At 46.3% G+C, this 19,729-nt stretch overlaps 1 protein-coding gene across 5 annotated transcripts in view; it reads right to left on the bottom strand.

Moving 5' to 3' along the window:
• The window catches only part of PPFIA1 (PPFI scaffold protein A1), a 116,274-nt gene that overhangs the window by 36,456 nt on the left and 60,089 nt on the right, over positions 1-19,729 (bottom strand). For 3 of the 5 annotated variants that reach the window (XM_017887105.1, XM_017887108.1, XM_017887113.1), the window contains exons 8-17: positions 18,502-18,648; positions 16,692-16,826; positions 15,736-15,810; positions 15,279-15,362; positions 12,519-12,650; positions 10,778-10,840; positions 9,747-9,826; positions 8,875-9,010; positions 4,219-4,442; positions 1,005-1,236 (exon numbers count right to left, since the gene is read on the bottom strand). In XM_017887105.1, coding sequence (XP_017742594.1) covers positions 1,005-1,236; positions 4,219-4,442; positions 8,875-9,010; positions 9,747-9,826; positions 10,778-10,840; positions 12,519-12,650; positions 15,279-15,362; positions 15,736-15,810; positions 16,692-16,826; positions 18,502-18,648 — 1,308 coding nt within the window. The remainder of the gene's footprint in view (positions 1-1,004; positions 1,237-4,218; positions 4,443-8,874; positions 9,011-9,746; positions 9,827-10,777; positions 10,841-12,518; positions 12,651-15,278; positions 15,363-15,735; positions 15,811-16,691; positions 16,827-18,501; positions 18,649-19,729) is intronic. The other 2 variants (XM_017887117.1, XM_017887125.1) reach the window with 1 other exon arrangement.

The raw sequence follows: 19,729 nt of genomic DNA, 5'->3' as shown, positions 1-19,729 counted from the left end.
TTAACTCCTAGCTCAAGCAATCCTCCTACCTTGACCTCCCAAACTTGCTGGGATTACAGGCGTGAGACACCGTGCCAGGCCCACAGGAAAGTTTTAAACATTCCTCAGACCTGCACACTTTGCAAACACCAAACACCAGAAAGTCATCGCATTTCCAGGTGAGAGGTGACCCTAAGCTGCGAAGGGAAGAAGCCCATCTGCTTCCTTAGGGAGCCATGAAGCAGCTGGCTTGTTCATGGCTTCACATGCAGAACCCATTTTGCATTTTTTCCCTTTTTTTTTTCTTTGGTAGTAGATGCCCTGGAAGCTGGTTGGGCACTACAAAAAGAAAGAAATGCACTGACTCCCTTTGTACATTTTCCCATATGCTCTGATGTCTGCCTTTATTTACTTTTGCTAAGTGGTTTTTCCTAGAAAACAGAAAATATTTCCCCTTCTGGCTGCTGTACTTTTGCACAGTTGTCATGCCTCATGTCACACAAACAAATGGTGGCATGCTAGCCTGGTCATCCAAATATTAAAAAAATTTTTTTATGTTTTTTGGGATTTGTTTTGAGATAGGGTCTCACTCTGCTGCCCAGGCTGGAGGGCAGTGATGCAATCATGGCTCACTGTAGCCTCGACCTCCTGGGCTCAGGTGATCCTCCCACCTCAGCCTCCAGAGTAGCTGGGACTACAGGCATACACCACCATGCCCAGCTACTTTTTGTAAAGACAGGGTTTTGCCATGTTGCCCAGCTGGTTTTGACCTCCTGGGCTCAACTGATCTGCCCACCTCAGTCTCCCAAAGTGTGAGGAATCACAGGCATGAGCCACCACGCCCAGCCCCAAATGTTAAAATTAGTTTGTCATAATTGAATGATTAAATAGTAACTAGTTTTTATAATCTTGAACCTCTTAGAATAATGAATGTACTTGATTTTCTTGTGGGTAGATTTGTAGTGTCCAAAATTTCATACAGGTATGCTGAGGGCAGCCACAGCAGGGAAAGGGCAGATACGTACAAGGGTCATGACGCCCAGTCTGTCCACTTCCCGGGCTGGGCTGTGAGGGATCCTTCGTGGGGTGGAGCGCCCACTGCCCGGAGGGGAGGAGCTAGCAAGCGAGGAAGCAGGGTACGGGGGAATGGAGCTCATTGATCTAAAACGACCAAGATTGTCTAGACTTCCACTGCCAACTCGACTTTCAATCTCCTCTGCCCGCTGCTCTGTGTTTTCTTTTTCTTCCTGAATCAACCTAAAATAAAACAAAAGCAGTCAGTCCTCCCGTTTTGGCAAACAGATTAATGTGTTTGCATGAGAAAAACCATGCTTATACTCTGTATTACTATGAGTAAACTCCAATAATAACTTGCTCAATGAACACTTCAGCAAAAATGTCCTACTCTTTTAAATTTTATGTTTTTGTTTGTTTTGAGATGGAGTCTCGCTCTGTTGCCCAGGCTAGAGTGCAATGGCGCGATCTCAGCTCACTGCAACCTCCGCCTCCTGGGTTCAAATAATTCTCCTGCCTCAGCCTCCCAAGTAGCTGCGATTACAGGCATGCATCACCATGCCCGGCTAATTTTTTGTATTTTTAGTTTCACCATGTTGGCCAGACTGGTCTCGAACTTCTGACCTTGTGATCTGCCCGCCTCAGCCTCCCAAAGTGCTGGGATTACAGGCGTGAGCCACTGCGGCTGGTCTAATTTTTATATTTTTTGAGACACAGTCTCACTCTCTCATCCTGGCTGGAGTACAGTAGCATGATCACAGCTCACTGCAGCCTCGAACTCCTGGGCTCAAGGGATCCTCCTGCCTCAGCCTCCCAAGTAGCTGGGGCAACAGGTATGCACCACCACGCCTGGCTCATTTTTTAAAAAATTTTGTAGAGACGAGGTCTTCCTACGTTGCCAAGGCTGGTCTCAAACTCCTGGCTTCAAGCCATCCTCCAACCTCAGCCTCCTCCCAAAGTGGTGGGACATAAGCCACCAACCACACTGGCCTCAATCTTTTTTAATGTACTACATCTTACAACAACAAAAAGTAAAACTTCCATTGAGTCTTGTTGGTTCTCGATATCATTCATATTTGATTTTACTTATTTACACTAAAATTTTGGAGAAGGCTGGATGGCAATTTTTCCTATGGTTGCAATTAATAGTTTCCTTACTGAGCAATATTTTAAAATTTTATGACCCTTATCTCCCCTATTCTTAGAGCAAAGCTGAAGACTTCTACGGATTTCTTCAACTGGAAATCAGGAACTCTAATATAAAGAACAGATCCACAAAGCAATTAGGAGTTTCCAAACACTTAACCGTTTAGATTAAATGAAAATACTGAGGTTTTTTTTTTTTTTTTTTTTTTTTTTTTCAGTTTAAATCTGAACCAGAGTGTTATCAGATGGGATTCTCTACCATCCTCATCTAAATTTCTGGATTCATGCCAACCATGCTACATTAATTTGGAATTCAAGATTAATGCTCCTCTATCCTAGAGTGGATCACTAGACAGCAGTTTTAATATTTGACTGTGCCAGTAATAATTGTTCTAGTATTAAAATATAGAAACCTTGCAATAATCCTTCCAATTAAAGCTCTAATTACATTTCTAATCATTATTCATAGAAGAAAATCCACAAGTCAGTGGACAGAACATTTACACCAGGTCAACTTTCTGCATAAAGAGGAAGCACTTTTATCTAGTAATACATTATAAAAAATAAAAACAAAAGGTATATAATCCTTTCCCAGCTCACATAATGATGAGGAAAGACTATCTTTCTGAACACTTCATCGTATTATTTTGCACCTCCTCCTTCAAAGGGCCCCCATGCCTGGCAACAGATTGCTGCAGGGGCCTCTTCACCAGTTTTCAACGTGGCACATGAAATGGGAGTTTACAAAGTCAAAAACACAGGCAGCACACCAACTTCTTACCTCAGAACATACAGCCCTATTTTTTTTCTTCTTAATCAAAAAAAAGCTGGAGTAATACAGCTCTTGTTGATGTTTCTCTTAACCTTCTCTTCTTTACCTCCTGTTCTCTCTGACCAGGACTGGCACCTCTACCGCATAAACTTCACAACCAAGTCCTGGCAGCACCCCACCCAGACCCGCCACAGGACTCCACGCACACAACTGTTCCTCGTTTGGATTCAGGCTGGCCAAGTGGCACGTCAGATCAGGGCCCGGGGGATAGATCCCAGGCACCCCCTAGTCACACTGCTGTGTCCCTAGGCCAAGCCAGCGTGGGCAGGGTTTACCGGTCTCTTTGTCAATATAAAAGCAATTCTTGGATTCCATTCTACAGTTGGCCCATTTTGGAAGTTCTGCATTGTAACTGCTAAAGTTGCTAAAGAAAACCCTTCAAAATACTGATGAGACTAGAGGGCAAACCTGCACTCTGAGCACTCACTGTCCGTGTTAACTTCACACAGGGAAAGGCACACTGGAGTGGAGCGTGCACTCCTGAAGAGCTCCAGTGTTCTGTGCCAGGCCACTGTGTGATGGGACCTGAACATGTGAGGCTAACGGACGCACTACACACAGCCTCTTCTGTGCAGGAGGCTGCATACATGGCAGGTGACAGCGACGCGCTCCTTTCAGGGTTCAGGGTCAAGGAGGGACACTCAGACCAGAAGGGGGTTGATAAGCAACCCTCCCTCTCCCTTCCCACCCTGTATGTCCACTCTGGCATGCACGTGTTCTGAGCACTGGTCTCTCTAGTGAGTGGCACTGGCCTGTGGAGGCTGTTCATCCAAGGCAGGCTTCAGTCTGTCATCTCTTCCCAGCCCACCGCCGTGCACACCTTTCATCTGCACCCCGGGTCAGGAAGGTAGGCCGATCGGCCTCCTCCAGATGTGTTCAGCTCACATGGCCTTCCAGGTGCAACTCTCAGGATGGCAGTGGGAGCCAGGCGGGCCCAGAGCCCCTTCAGGCACCCTCCAGCTATGTGGCGAGGTTCTCAGGGGAAGGACTGAACACCTCTCACGTCCCACAATGTTCTACAGAAAGGTACCAGTGCCGTGACTGTGGGGAGAGTGCCCTGGTTACTTGAATTTTATATTCAAGGGCAATTTCAGTACTTAAAATTCTTAAAACAGAAGTTAAGTAAGTTCTATTATTATGGAACACTTAGAAATGTCAATAGTATTTCATCCAGACTTTTCCAGGCAGGATGAGATTCCTCAGAGACACCCACGCGTGTGGTGAGTGTAATGCACGGCTGCACACACCTGATCTCTTTGTTGATGGCGTCCAGCTGCTCCTGAAGCATCATGGCTAGCGTGTGCGCGTCGGCCTGGCCGCTGGGCGACAGCAGGTCAACTGAGCTGAGGAGAGTGTCCCTGTCATCTTCACCATCAGACACATCAGCATCACTCTCAAATGCTTGTGCTACATTTGCCAAGACACTAGCTTGCTGAGCACGTTCCCAATCCTGCTCATTAAGAGTCTGTACCTATAACCAAGAAAACCAAATCTCAGCAGATAAAGTAACAACATGCGTTGTAGAAACATAAATCTATCAGAAATTTATAAATTCTTTAATGAAAGCCCAAAAGATTTTAGAAAGATGAGCCATGCTTATAAGGTACTGACATGAAGCAGGCAGTATTTAAGAAATTGGGGAGGGCAACAATCCATTCCTTGGACCCTTGTGATATTAACCCCCTAACATGGACATGTGGCACTTCCATGGTGAAATACACAACTGGGAGACAACAGAGTCAGAAACAAAAACCGAAAATCAGCTGGGAAGGGTGGGGAGGGGGAGGATGAAGAGAGGCTGATCAATGGCTGCAAATATACCCTTAGAAGAAACAAGACCTGGTGTTGGATACATCAGCAGGGTGACTAGAGTTAACATTACTAGGTGATACACGCCAGGCGTGGTGGCACATACCTGCAAACCCAGCATTTTGGGAGGCTGAGGCGGATCAATCACCTGAGGTCAGGAGTTCGAGATCAACCTGGCCAGCATGGCAAAACCCCGCCTCTACCAAAAATACAAAAATTAGCCAGGCGTAGTGGCTCATGCCTGTAATCCCAGCTACTCGGGAGGCTAAGGCAGGAGAATCGCTTGAACCTGGGAGGGGGAAGCTGCAGTGAGCCCAGGTCGCACCATTGCACTCCAGCCTGGGCGAGAGAGAGAGACTCTGCCTCAGAAAAAAAAAAACAAAAAAAAAAACAAAAAGGTGATACATTTCAAAATAGCTGCAAGGGAATAACTTGAATGTTCCCAGTCTAAAGAAAGAAATACGTAAGGTGATGGATATCCCAATTACCCTGATGTAATTACATGAATGTATCAAATTATCACATATACCCCCTAAATATGTATTACCAATATGGATTAATAAAAAAAAAAACTGTGCTCCAATTATACATGCTACCAGAAAGTTACAAAAAAAAAAAAAAAGATTTAAATCCATATCAATTGAGTTCACTAAGTTGCTGTAAATTTCGTGTTTTCGAGTCCCTTCTAACCAACCTGTGTGTCCACATCCTGCCCTACCTGTGGCTCTTACTACCAAGCCCGAACAAGGAAAGGAGGGCAGCAGCAACTGAGAGAATCAAGGATGATCTCAAGAATGGCAGAGTACGCGGCACGGGCAGCTCAGTGCTGAGTGGCCGTGTCTGACTGAGGCATCACGTACGTCATCAGAATGCAGAGGGTAAAGTGCGTGTGACGGGACCCACGCAATCCCCCAGGTGTGATTCTTTCATGCCGCCTCACTCTTCAAGCCCCCAACGCCTCCTCTCCCATTCTCACTCCCAGCCCCCAACGCCTCCTTTCCCATTCTCACTCCCAGCCCCCAACACCTCCTCTCCCATTCTCACTCCCAGCCGGTGACCTTCCCATTTCATGGAGACAAAACCAAGGCCTGCACTCAGCCTTCCTCCTCTCTGGGGTCAGCCCTGCCTGCTGGGCAGCAGCCTCAAGCCCTGGCTCCCTCTCTGGATAAGCAAGTTCCACTAGCTCGTCCCATTAGCACAAGGACATTTTCTCCCCCATCTCACCTTAAAACACCACAGCAGAAACCAAGGCCCTTCCCCCGTCCCTGCCCGGGTCTGTTTTCACCCACCCCTCCACTGTTCTGCTCCCAACCAGAGTAAAAGATCCCGGTGAGCCGCCTCCATTCTGTCTTCCTCTCCCCACTTCTCCAGACCTTGCTGCAGGCAAGCTTTGAGTGCTTACTTCCCCACCAGGGGGACTACTTTATGGCAGTTCCAACGTGCTCCCCGTTACTAAGGCCACCAGCTATCCCGTGGTTCCGTCTCCCATCTGACCTGGCCCATCAGCAGGTTGGACTCTGCTGCTCTCCTCTCTTCCCCGAGCACTCTGCCCAGTTGGTCCCAGGACCCTACCCCTTGCTGGTCATGCCTCTGTCTCATTCCTTCCCAATCTCCCCACCCATGGTCTTGGAGCACCCCAGAGCTCCATTCTTGGGCCTTGTCTCCATCCACAGGCACCCATGAGATGACGTCGTCTTGTCTCATGTTGCTTAATACCATCCATGTGCTCAAGACGCCTCAATTTTCATCTCTAGTTCTAGACGTCTCTCTTGGGTTCCAGATTGGAATATTCAACAGCCAACCTGCCACCTCCCCTGGACAGCTGATAGTCCTGTCAACCTGAACATGGCCCTGGCTCAATTCCTACTCTCCTCCAAGCCAATGTCTTCCTCATCTCAAGAAACAGACTCCATCCTTCTAGCTGCTCAAGCCCAAATCCTTGGAGTCATCTCTGACTCCTCTCTTTCCTTCCACCCTGGATCCAATCCTTCAGCAAATTTTGTTGGCATTCCATAACAATACACTGAACATGTTCCACGTGCTGCTTCTCCTTCCTCCTTCACATCCCTGCTCAGATGTCACCCTCACTATACTGTCTCCCTGGCCTCCCTACTTAAAATTCTTATTCCCCTGCTCACTCCACAACTCAGGGCCGCCCTGAGTCCCATTTCCATGCTTATTACCATCTGACATACCGGGATGGTTTAAAAATATGTCCACAAACACTTTTAACACTCGTCCCTTTAAGAGGTGGAGGGTGATTCTCACCCCAAACCCTGAGTGTGGGCAAGACTTAGCGCCTCACTCAAATGAACAGAATAGAGAGGAAGTGAAGGTTGCAGCATCCAAGACCAGGACTGGAAAGGCTGTGGGACTTTCTTCTCGCCCTCTCCTAAAGTACGGGCTGCTTGCATCACAATGCAAGGACCACAGAGCAGCCCCGGTGGCCAGATCCAAGTGGTGGGTGATGGCCCCGAGGCCTCCTGCCCCAGCTGGGTTTTTCTGCGGCTCCAGTCTTGCCAGATTGAGCCAGGACTGTCCTGCTCTGCTGCTCCTGCGCTCACAGGAGCTGTGAACTATGAAATGTTCACTGTTTTAAGCCACTGAGCTCCGTAGTAATTTGTTACACACCAATAGTCAACAAACACACACTACCAGACTTTATATGTCAACTGTTTGTGTCCTCTGGGATGCAGGCATTCTTCCTGTTTAAATACACACCGCTGCAGCCCTAGGTCTCTACAGTCTGTAATGGGGCCTGGCCCAAACTAGTTGTTGAGTGACTATGGGGGCTAAAATTATACTTACATGTATTGAAATAAATGCTGCTGAACAGACCAAAGAAAGAAGGTAAACGTTCAAAGGTGAATTCTTTTCACTAAATGATGAATATACGTATTCAATTACTTCTTTTATTTTTTAGAAACAGGGTTTTACTCTGTTGACCAAGCTGGAGCGCAGTGGTGCAATCATAGCTCACTATAGCATTGACCTCCCGGGACCCCAAGGATCCTTCTACCCCAGCCCCAAGAGTAGCTGGGACTGCAGGCGCATGCCACCATGCCCAGCTAATTTCTTTATTTGTACAGATGGGGTCTTACCATGTTGCCCAGGCTGGTCTCAATCTCCTGGGCTCAAAGGACCCTTCTGCCTCAGCTTCCCGAGTAGCTGGGACTATAGGCACACACTACCACACCCAGCTAATTTTTTCATTTTTTTAAAAAAGAGACAGGGGTCTCCCTGTGTTGCCGAAGCTGGTCTCAAGCTCCTGGCTTCAAGCGATCCTCCCAAAGCACTGGGATTACCGGTGTGAGGCATTGCACCCAGATTCCTATTGCTGTTCCTGTTCCTGTTCCTGTTCCTCTTCCTATTCCTTTCTATTCTATTCTTTTCTGAGACGGAGTTTCGCTCTTGTAGTCCAGGCTGGAGTGCAATGATGCTTTCTCAGCTCACTGCAATGCCTCCGGGTTCAAGCGATTCTTCTGCCTCAGCCTCCCGAGTAGCTGGGATTACAGGCACCTGCCACCATGCCCAGCTAATTTTTTGTATTTTTAGTAGAGATGGGGTTTCACCATGTTGGCCAGGCTGATCTCAAACTCCTGACCTCAGGTGATCCACCTGCCTTGGCCTCCCAAAGTTCTGGGATTACAGGCGTGAGCCACCTGCACCTGGCCTACTCATTTATTTTTAATCACTACTTTAAATCCATGATTATCATTGTATTTAAAATGACTGTATTTTATAAGAATTCCTATTAAAAGAAAGAAAGAAAAAAAAAAACTACAGACGCCAGGCACAATGGCTTACGCCTGTAGTACCAGCACTTTGTGAGGCCGAGGCAAGAGGACTGCTTGAGGCCAGGAGTTCAAGAGCAGCTTGGGCAACACAGACCCTATCTCTTTAAAAAAAACAAAAACAAAACCCTATTTTAAAAAATGCTCTAAAAGCTAAACTCTTAGCCAGAAAATAGAAAATGAGAGGAGGGCAAGAAAGGCAATGACCTATCAACATTTTTATTCCAAAGCAGTCTGAAAGCCACAGGATAAGTAGGTTAACTTTCACGTAAGCAGAGGTATTTCACACAAAGACCTTGCCTTGGAAGGCTCATCTCGCAGGGCTGCCAGACGGCCTTTCTGCGGGCGCCGCAGCACTGCGCTGGTGCTGTAGGAGTCTGTGTGGCCGTCTGCCATGGGGAACCTGAAATCTGGGACACTGCCCAAGTGGGGTCGGCTGAAACATGAAAAATAAGAATGATCATTATTAGAAAAGGAAATAAACTCTCTTCTAGTTAAGGCAGAATCTATCAATTTGGAAAAGTTATTCCACACAGGAAAGGGTCTCCAGGGAGGGCACTGCTCTCGCCCGCCCCAAGAGCTACTTGTTGCCTACTCCAGGACAACAGTTTCAGTCTCTCAGCCCTACCAGGTAGAAAGCTCTCCAGGAAAAGCTGTGCAGACGGCCATGGCGATGAGCAACAAGGAGCCCAGCTGTCTAGGATGAGAGAGACCCCAGGTCCCCTGAGACCCCTCCTCTGGGTCCAGGTGTCCAGCTCTGCATTTCTGTTCCACTTTCCCAGGGCTGACAGAAAACACAGCCACACGCCACTGCTGGCCTTCAACTGCTCTGCAATTGTCCCACCCGTGCCAGCATCTGTGGTGTGAGATCTTGGGATCTGTCATCCTGCTCTTACATCATCAGTGTCACACTCTGCTGGGCACCTCGAATAATATATCCAAATACTAACTGATCAAAACTCCTCCTGTGTTTTGGAGTTCTGCCAATAATGTGTCTCCTCAGTACCAAGCTCTAACCTTTGAGTTATTTTACTCTTCTTTCTTGCTTCCTACTAAGCTACAGGCTCCTTGAGGCCACACCATTAGCCGCATCCAGTTAGGCTGCCCACAGAGCCAAGAGCTGGCCTGCCACAGGTGCTGACAACACGGCTGCTCACTGGTTAATACCATACCCATGATGAAGTGAAGCACCTCTTAGCCTCATCTGGTCTAGTTCGGCTCTCAGTGCTTCAATGTTCAGGACAAGCTGATCCTACAGAAAAGCAAAAGACTTACAATACTGCTATCTCTTTGAGATTTTAAAACCACTTACTTCAAATGTGCTCAGATGCTGAGCATAACCCTAACAGGTTAAATCAGCAGTTACAAATACCAAACATTTAAATTCTGGGAAAATTTTCTCCAAGAGTACTTCAATAAACATAAACACTCAGACTACTATATTAACTTTGTAAGCCCTAATGAATGAAAAGCTGTGTCTTAGTCATAGAAAAGCTTTTAAGAGGATAAACACCAAACCATTAACAATTACTAGTTTTGTAGAGAAGCAGACTCTTTTAGGGGAGAAAGGGAACAATATTCACATCCTGTGCATCTCTGTATTGTGTTTAATTGTCTTACATCAGGTATGCATCCATTCCTGTGTCATGAGTATACTTGATCTCATTTCTAGAGCTGTGCTGTCCACCACTGGCCACATGTGGCTACTGAGCCCTTGTAAAGGGTTAGTCTAAATGGAGATGTGCTGTGACTATGAAATACACAGTGGAAAAAGAATGTAAAGTAGCTCAGTTCTGTTACTATTCATACATAATGAAACAATAACATTTTACATATACTGAATTAAATAAAATAGATTTTACCTATTTCTTACTTTCTAAAATGTGACTATTAGAAAATTAAACATTACATATGCAGCTCATATTATATATCTGTTGGACAGCACTGTCATCGATGCTAATATTTCAGCTTCAAATAAACCCAGAAAGGACTCTGAATTCTGAACCATATGCACAGCCAGACTCAAAACACACCTCAAATACAAAGGCATTCAACATACAAGCCTGAGGGCGCTAGCAGCTTATGGCAGTGGACTATGAGAGCCACAAACCAAGCTGGTCTCCACTGTCACACATCTGCAGTAACTATCATCATCAACTCAGTTCAACTCGGCTCTTCATGGATTTAGAGAAGGTTTCAGTACCTTATCATGTTGTGTTTCTTCTAATTGCTTTTTTGCATTTTCAACTTCTCTTAATAGAGAATTCTGAAAAAGACAGATAGTCCTTTAGTGTTTCTTTAAAATGTCCCATTTAAATACACAGCATGGCTCTGTCTGTTTAAAAAAAAAAAAAGGACCCCAGAAAGGAAACGGAGCAAGAGAGCACAGCAGCAAGCACTGCCATAGTCCCAGAGTCAGACCACGAGGCGGCGACACCTTCTCTTGTGTCTCTTACTAATGTAACATCTACTCTTCACCAAATGAACTTTCTAAAGGTAGGTATGTCAAGTTCACGGTGTAAGTTCATTTCAGTCAGTTAAACTGGCTTATACTTTATAATTTCTCAGTCACTTGGGAAACCTGAATTTAAGTTTCAAAGATAATCAAAGATAAAATAAAAAATAAAAACACTGCTCCATTAAGGCTGACCCACTGATCAATGTGAGTGGGATAAAGACTCTGTGTGGTCTCTGGAAATGCCCTCCATGGTCAGCACCATGTAAATAAACGTGTCATGCAATGAGTGGGAATCATTCGTCTCTCAGATGAGCAGACCCCAATCCTCACAGCCAATCTCAGGGCAGTTTCTGAGTCTCATCGCTAGGGACACTGCATAGTCAGGAGAGGCTTTATCAAACTGGAATCCAGCTGCTGCCCATTAGAGCTTCTCTGACACAGATTCTAGGATATCCCTTCGCTCTGGCGACAGCTAACATGTTTCCATGATGACAGTGCTCAGAGTCCAGGCTCAGCCTTCAACTTTTTCCAAATCAAATGAAAAAGAATCAAGGTAGGGGTTGTAATATTTATTTGGTTCCAGCTGATTAAACCCTTTCTAGCACACGATACTCCTTAAGTGACCTGTTTATAAATGAGACAGAAATTAACTTTTTTCTTTTCTGTTTTTTTTTTTTGAGGCAGGACCTTGCTGTCATGCAGAATGAATGAAGTACAGTGATGCGATCTCGGCTCACTGCAACCTCCACCTCCTGGGTTCAAGCGATTTTCATGCCTTAGCCTCTTGAGTAGCTGGGACTACAGGCGGGTGCCCCGGGTCAGGCTAATTTTTATATTTTTAGCAGAGACAGGGTTTGGTCATGTTGGCCAGGCTGGTCTCGAACTCCTAGCTGAAGTCATCTGCCTGCCTCGGCCTCCCAAAGTGCTGGGATTATAGACGTGAGCCACCGTGCCCGGCCAGAAATTAACTTCTAATGCGTGAAGAATAAAGGGGTGAGGGTTGGGCCCAAAAAATGATCCAAGTGCAGGGGCTGGCAAACTAGAACTTGATGGTCAAAACCAGCCCACTGCTTATTTCTGCAAATGAATCTTATTGGAACATAGCCACACCCATTCATTTACATGTTATTTATGGCTGCTTTTGTGCTAATTACTTGATTGGCATAAAATTATTTAATTACTTGTAATTACTAAAAGCCTAAAATATTTACTCTCTGGCCCTTTATAAAAATCACTTACCTACTCTCATTCTAGAGAATAAGAATGATAAACAATTTCCCATACATGCAAATGGGGCAAGGACATAGCAAACAATAAGTTAATTCAGTGACTGGCTAACTGTGTGTACCTTTCCCACTTTAAAGAATAACTCCCACTTTCGGTAACAGCTGCTAACCACTGTTACACATGCCTGCTCAGGGGCAGATGAGCAGTCTTTTGGCAGAGGGCGGGAAAGCGCCAGCGATATCCATGTTATCTAACCTACCTTGTCTTCCAAAGCAGCCATTCTCTCTTTAAGATGGAGCTGAAGCCTCTCATTGGATTCTGAAAGCAGCTTGTCAACAGTGTCTGATAAACGTTTATTATGTTCCTCGTTCATTTTTTCTCTTTGCCTTGCCTAAAGCAGGAGAAACAAAGACTTAGAAACCTCATATAAATGCTCGATCATTATTTTAAAAGCACAAGGACCAACAGGGTGAGCCCCATGCGTGCCCTCCCCTCCCCGGTTGCTTCCCGCACTGCCGTCCTGAGTGGATTTTTGCATGGTGACCAGAACCAGCTCATGGACGTGGGGAACACAGGACACGTCTTGGAGAGATCATTAACTAGAAGGTCCCACTGCTCCTGTGACAGGAATCCTCAGGAATGTCACTAGTTGTTAACTGTCAGAGGGACTTAAGGAGCAGATTTATAGCAGATATTTAGAGGAGCAGCCTGTCTCCATGCTGGTAGAGGCATTTTCCCTTGTGTAACTAAAAGCTTGGGTCTGGATCTGGGGAAGAAGGGTGAATTTAATTCACAAAGCAAAAAAGTTAAAAAGTTTGTTTTGGGAAAAAAAAAAGCAGCACTAGAGAGACTTTCATATTTTTTCTTTATACCTCTACGTTGCTTAAATTTCTCGTAATGGAAATTTATATTCGAAAATTATAAATAATTACCTTAAGTAATTTTAATATGTAGTAACAAAACTGACATGTCTGTTATTTTATAAAACCATAATGAAGTTCATGGTTTAAAACCTGTTTCTCAGCCGGGCGCGGTGGCTCAAGCCTGTAATCCCAGCACTTTGGGAGGCCGAGACGGGCGGATCACAAGGTCAGGAGATCGAGACCATCCTGGCTAACACGGTGAAACCCTGTCTCTACTAAAAAAAAAAAAATACAAAAAACTAGCCGGGCGTGGTGGTGGGCGCCTGTAGTCCCAGCTACTCGGGAGGCTAAGGCAGGAGAATGGCGTAAACCCGGGAGGCAGAGCTTGCAGTGAGCTGAGATCCGGCCACTGCACTCCAGCCTGGGTGACAGAGCAAGACTCCGTCTCAAAAAAAAATAAAAAAATAAAAATAAATAAAACCTTTTTCTCAAATGACAAGGCAGAAGGGGACAGGAAGTGTTAGCAGGTGGCACCTCCATGCCCTCATCATCCAAGTGCCCTTGCAGTGCTCAGGGGGCTCCTCCCAGGCAGGGGGCAGTGGCACGGGGTTATGACGTGCACTTGAGTCATGCTGCCCAGGAAGGAGAGAGCCACGAGACGGCACCATCAGTAGTGCATTCAACCCCCGTGCGCCCAGTTTCTGCACTGGGAAAACATGGGGAGTGACCTCTCCTTTTCTCACAAGGTCTAACATGTAGCAACTCTCATTACCTGAAAGGGTCCAGCACATCATGGGGCATACAGAGTATCACATGCTTCCTCTTAGGAAAGAAACAATATCCTTCTTTGTGCTTATTTTCTGTCAGCATTTAAATAATTTTTTTTTTTTTTTGAGATGGAGTCTCGCTCTGTCGCCCAGGCTGGAGTGCAGTGGCTGGATCCCAGCTCACTGCAAGCTCCGCCTCGTGGGTTTACGCCATTCTCCTGCCTCAGCCTCCTGAGTAGCTGGGACTACAGGCGCCCGCCACCACGCCCGGCTAGTTTTTTGTATGTTTTTTAGTAGAGATGGAGTTTCACTGTGTTAGCCAGGATGGTCTCGATCTCCTGACCTTGTGATCCGCCCGTCTCGGCCTCCCAAAGTGCTGGGATTACAGACTTGAGCCACTGCGCCCGGCCAATATTTAAATAATTTTTAAAGAACACAGCTTAAAGTTCACTGCTGTGTCTGTGCGCATGAGTGTGCATTTTGGAAGGGGAGGTGGTGACTGCCCAAAACGCACCCTCTCACTGGGAGTAGGAATCATGGTTTCCCAGAAGCTCATTTGACTCTCTGCAGGGCATGGCCGAGAATACAGATTTCTGGTGAAAACAAAATCTAGTAGCCTAAAATTATAAAGCGGGTTGACGTGACAGTGCAAGAGTTCTACAATCAGATGCTGCACGCTTCCTTTCTCCACCTACTTGTTAAAGAGAAATCCGGCCCAAACCCCAGGCCTGGTACCAGCTGGCCCTGGGACTGCTCTTGCTATTACTTTTTCCTGGATGTGCCATACTGATACCCGTCCAACTCTTCCAGGAAGACAATCTTAGGATTCAATGGACAGAAGTCTCCACTGCCACACTCATTCCTAGTGCTTTCCACTGTAGCTCAATTACAGTGTTGCCCTTGCTTAGAACTATTCATTCCAACACACCATGATGTTTGCAGTGTTTTAACCTGGGACAGAGGTCAGGCCTCTGACCTGCATTTCGGAATTCAGTGCCATATCCTAGGCAAGTGGACTAGTCATCCAGGACAATGGGCCTGCCTCTACCCACGCCGGTACCACAGGTACCTAGAACAATTCCCCTGATAGGCCACTAGACAAGCAAGAAGCATTTTTGGACGTGGGGATCTAATCTACCCCCTGAAGCACTGCCTATGATCTCCAATTTCTTCCGCGACTCCCAACACTGACTGAAAACTGCTACTGTGTGGGATGTACACATTAGCAGGCGACTCACAGATGAGGGTGCAAAACAAATGCACGTGACCAGAACTGAGCTGGAGGACCAACATCTCAGTCAGGGGTGGGAGGCCCCGAGCTCCCCACAGCCCGAGCAATGCCCTTGCAGCGCCCACTCAGCGGCCCCGCCCTCAGGGCTGCATGCTCACCCGCTGCAGTTCTTGATTCTTCTCCTCCAACTGTGCTTCCATCTGCCGTAACCTTTCTTCAATGTTGCCGTGTCTCTCTTCAGCCTGTCAGCAGAAACAGCATCAGCTGACCTCATCCTTACACTTCATTAACAACATGCTGCATACTACTGCAGTGGCAACAGGCAGGACATGCTCTGCGTGGACTCTTCCGCCATACTAAACAAAAAGCATTTACTCATCCATCAACACAGCTTACGGGGCTTCACGTGCTGGGCCGGGAGGTGGCCAGCCCTCTTGTGTTGGTGATTCTGAAGCATGGCTGTTGCTGGTGACTGACTGGGTGTTTTCCCCCCAACCCCTATGCCCAATCTCAGTGGAGTCGTGATTCCCCCATCCTTAGACTGCTTCTGGTTAGTCAGCATGGAAAGCAGAAAGCAGCAGCAAGCACAAGCAAGGAGCAGTGCACCCATTCTACCTTCCTAAGCTTGGAAGTAAGTTCCAACAGTTTAGCTTCCTTAGCAGCAGAGCTCCCAGAAGACAAAAGATCAGACTACATAGCCGACAAGGGACAGGAAAGATAACAGGGGAGAAAAGAAATTGAGACTTTAAAAGCAGATCATGGAGTGGGAGGAAAGGTTCTCTTACAGCTGTTAGCAACAAACTTGCTAGAAGGAACAGATCTATAGGCCCTAAAACCATCTGAATGGTCCAGAAGGATGCCCTCCCCAGCAGCTTGAAAAGCTTGAGCCAGGAGACTCAGGACGACGGACAGCAGCCTCGGCTCCTGCTGCTCACCTGCCTGGCACTGCAGTGCTGGGCTCCCCATGCCCCAGAGGCTGGGTGTTTGCCCAGTGATGTGCTCCCTGGATTCTTGCCAATCCCAAGACCTATGACAGCATTTACCTCTTCAGCTGCTTCCCTCATGAATGGTGAGAACTTGGAGGGACTGTGCCTTGCACATGCCTAGTCAACAGTTGTTGGACAAATGAATAAATATTACTTAAAACACATTTTAAGTAATTTCAAAATAATAAAAGTACTTAAAATGTGTTTATTAAGAATTTATCTTGATGGTGTTTTAAAAGAATAGCATCTTCCTATTTCTGAGAAAAACCACCTTCTTTTACAGAGGCTTCTATCCTACGCCTACGCTGGTGACCAGAACAACTTTAAGAAGCAGTAACTCTCAGATCGCACATGCTGTGGACAAATAGTATACAGCTCACAACACCAAGGGAGACTTCAGGATAAAAGGATCATGTCTGGCATTTACGAAGTGTTCCAATCTCAGATGAAAGAGCACTCAAACCAAATCCGTGCTCTTCCATGGATTTAGGTGCTGATGTAATAAGAACAGTGACAAACAAGGTACACAGGCAAGGCACAGTCACAGGCCTGGCAGCCGAACCAGAACAAAGCTCATGGCACTACCTTGGAAAGCGCTGCCACCCTCTGGGCCAGCTCCGCCTCCACCTCAGGGAGCGTCTCTGCCTTCCTCAGTGTCTGTTGCAGCTTTTGCTCTGCCAATTCCAAGCGCTCCTGTAACTGGCGGTTTTTATCTTCAGTCTATAAAATGAGAGCAAAGCATCAAAATGCAGCGACTCTTCTAGCTGTATCAGTTTTTAACACATTGAAACACACTGAAATGCAGATACAGACTAAGAGAGTCATGATGGAAGAGCTACAGTGATGGGGGTTGCTTCTGGGTCAGGTTTTTTTTGTTTTTGTGTTTTTTGAGATAGTCTTGCTTTGTCACCCAGGCTGGAGTACAGTGGCACAATCTCGGCTCACTGCAACCTCCACCTCCCGAGGTCAAGCAATTCTCCTGCCTCAGCCTCCTCAGTAGCCGCAATTACAGGCATGTGCCACCACACCTGGCTAATTTTTGTATTTTTAGTAGAGACGGGGCTTTGGCATGTTGGCCAGGCTGGTCTTGAACTCCTAACCTCAAGTGATCCAACCGCCTCAGCCTCCCAAAGTGGTGGGATTACATGTGTGCACCACTGTGCCTGACCTGGGTCAAATTTTCCTGTGGCCTGGAGTACATGCCCACTTTCCTGGGCTTGGTTTCAATGTGCAAAACACCTCTTGCCAAAGTATTTGCTCTTCCTAAATAACTTCTAAGAAACTTTTTTTTTTTGTTTAAAGACAGAGTCTCGCTCTGTCACCCAGGCTGGAGTACAGTGATACTCTTACAAGAGTAAGTATGGTTTAACGAAACCACAGGAGACACAATTTCTTACTATAGACTTCATTGCCTTGTTTGTTTTGAGACGGAGTCTAGCTGTGTCACCCAGGCTGGAGTGCAGTGGCGCAATCTTGGCTCACTGCAATCTCTGCCTCTCGGGTTCAAGCGATTCTCCTGCCTCAGCCTCCTGAGCAGCAGCTGGGATTACAGATGTGCACCACCACGCCCAGCTAATTTTTCTATTTTTAGTAGAGACAGGGTTTCACCATGTTGGTCAGGCTGGTCTCAAACTCCTGACCTCATGATCCGCCTGCCTCGGCCTCCCAAAGTGCTGGCTGGGATTACAGGCGTGAGCCACTGCGCCCAGCCGCATTTTTTATTTTAGACACGGGGTCTCATTCCGTGGCCCAGGCTGGAGTCCAGTGGCACAATCATAGCACACTGAAGCCTTGAACTCCAAGGGCTCAAGTCATCCTCCCTCCTTAGCCTCCTGAATAGCTAGGGCTAAAGGCACATTCCACCATGCCCAGCTAATTATTTATTTTTTCAATTTTCTGTAGAGACAGGGTCTTGCTCTGTTGACCAGACTGTTCTCACACTCCTGGGCTCAAGTGATCTTCCCACCTCAGCCTCCCAAAGTGTTAGAATGACAGGCACGAGCCACTGCGTCTGACCAAGACTTCATTTCTCATACTATTCATTTATCATAGTGCTCCCACTTAGTAACAAATAGCCAGTTTGCCTTGAAGTTCTTTGCCACTCTCTCTTTCTTTGGTAAAAATGCTAACAAGCAACAGATTAACTTTCAATTACAACAAAAGAAAAAATTGAGGACAAAATGGTTAAATCAAATATTACGTTATCAAAACCTATAAACTGAAGGAACTCCCACATGTCTTGAACATAATATTCTAAGGTCATAAAATATTTGGACTTGATTTCCAATATTTGGAATATTTGGACTTGATTTCCAATATGAAAGTGAGAGAAAAAGGGTCTTTAATTTCATTAATAATTAACTGAAGCCAGACAAAGATTGATAAAATCCATTACCTGTCGATGCATAGAATCTTTATTTGCAATTTCATTTTCAAGTTTATCATTGAGGTCATGCACAGATGTGGCTTCACGCTGTGCAGCGAGGTAGCGTTTTTCAAGAGTAGTGATTCTCTCTTCCATGTCTTCCTTTTGGGCCATGGCCTAAATTAGTATTTCAGAGGGGACAAAAAAGTAGGTAATTAACAGATTACACATTAAGATACTTAAGAGAGAAAAAAACTGAACTAAATCCCAAATTTCCAATCAAATTAAAAATTAGCATCCTCAGGCCAGATACAGCAGTTCACTCCTATAATTATAGTACTTTGGGACGCTAAGATGGGAGGATGGCTTCAGGCCAGGAGTTCAAGACCTTGTCTCTACAAAAATATTGTATTTTATTGTTTGAGACACAGTCTCCCTCTATCACCTAGGCTGGAATGCTGTGGTGCAATCAAGGCTCACCACAGCCTTGACTTCCCAGGCTCAAGGGATCCTTCCACCTCAATCTTCCCAGTAGCTGGGACTATAAGCGCACACCACTATATCCAACTAATTTTTAATTTTTTGTAGAGATAGAGGTCTTACTATGTCGCCCAGGCTGCTCTTGAATTTCTGGGCTCAAGAGATTCTCCTTGGCCTTCCTTTGGCCTCCCAAAGTGTTAGGATTACAGACGTGAGCCAGCATCCCTGGCCAAAAACATTTTAAAGAAATAAAACTTAGCCACGCATGGTGGCATGCCCCTGTAGTCCCAGGTACTTGGGAGGCTGAGGCAGGAGGATTGCTCAAGTCCGGCAGTTGAAGGCTGCCGTGAGCTATGATGGCACCACTGCACTCCAGCCTGGGTAACAGAGAGAGATCCTGTCTCAAAAAAAAAAAAATAATGTCCTCAAAATTAAATTGAAGATGACGTCAATTTTCTCAAATGTGAATAAAAATGTAACTACCGGCCGGGCGCGGTGGCTCAAGCCTGTAATCCCAGCACTTTGGGAGGCCGAGACGGGTGGATCACGAGGTCAGGAGATCGAGACCATCCTGGCTAACATGGTGAAACCCCGTCTCTACTAAAAAATACAAAAAACTAGCCGGGCGATGTGGCGGGTGCCTGTAGTCCCAGCTACTCGGGAGGCTGAGGCAGGAGAATGGCGTGAACCCGGGAGGCGGAGCTTGCAGTGAGCTGAGATCCGGCCACTGCACTCCAGCCTGGGCGGCAGAGCGAGACTCCGTCTCAAAAAAAAAAAA

This window comes from Rhinopithecus bieti, unplaced genomic scaffold (genome assembly GCF_001698545.2).
Source record: "Rhinopithecus bieti isolate Rb0 unplaced genomic scaffold, ASM169854v2 scaffold_1014, whole genome shotgun sequence".
NCBI classification, from domain to species: Eukaryota; Metazoa; Chordata; class Mammalia; order Primates; family Cercopithecidae; genus Rhinopithecus; species Rhinopithecus bieti.
The sequence above is the reverse complement of the archived record's forward strand: the minus strand, read 5'-3'. Positions and strand labels throughout refer to the sequence as shown.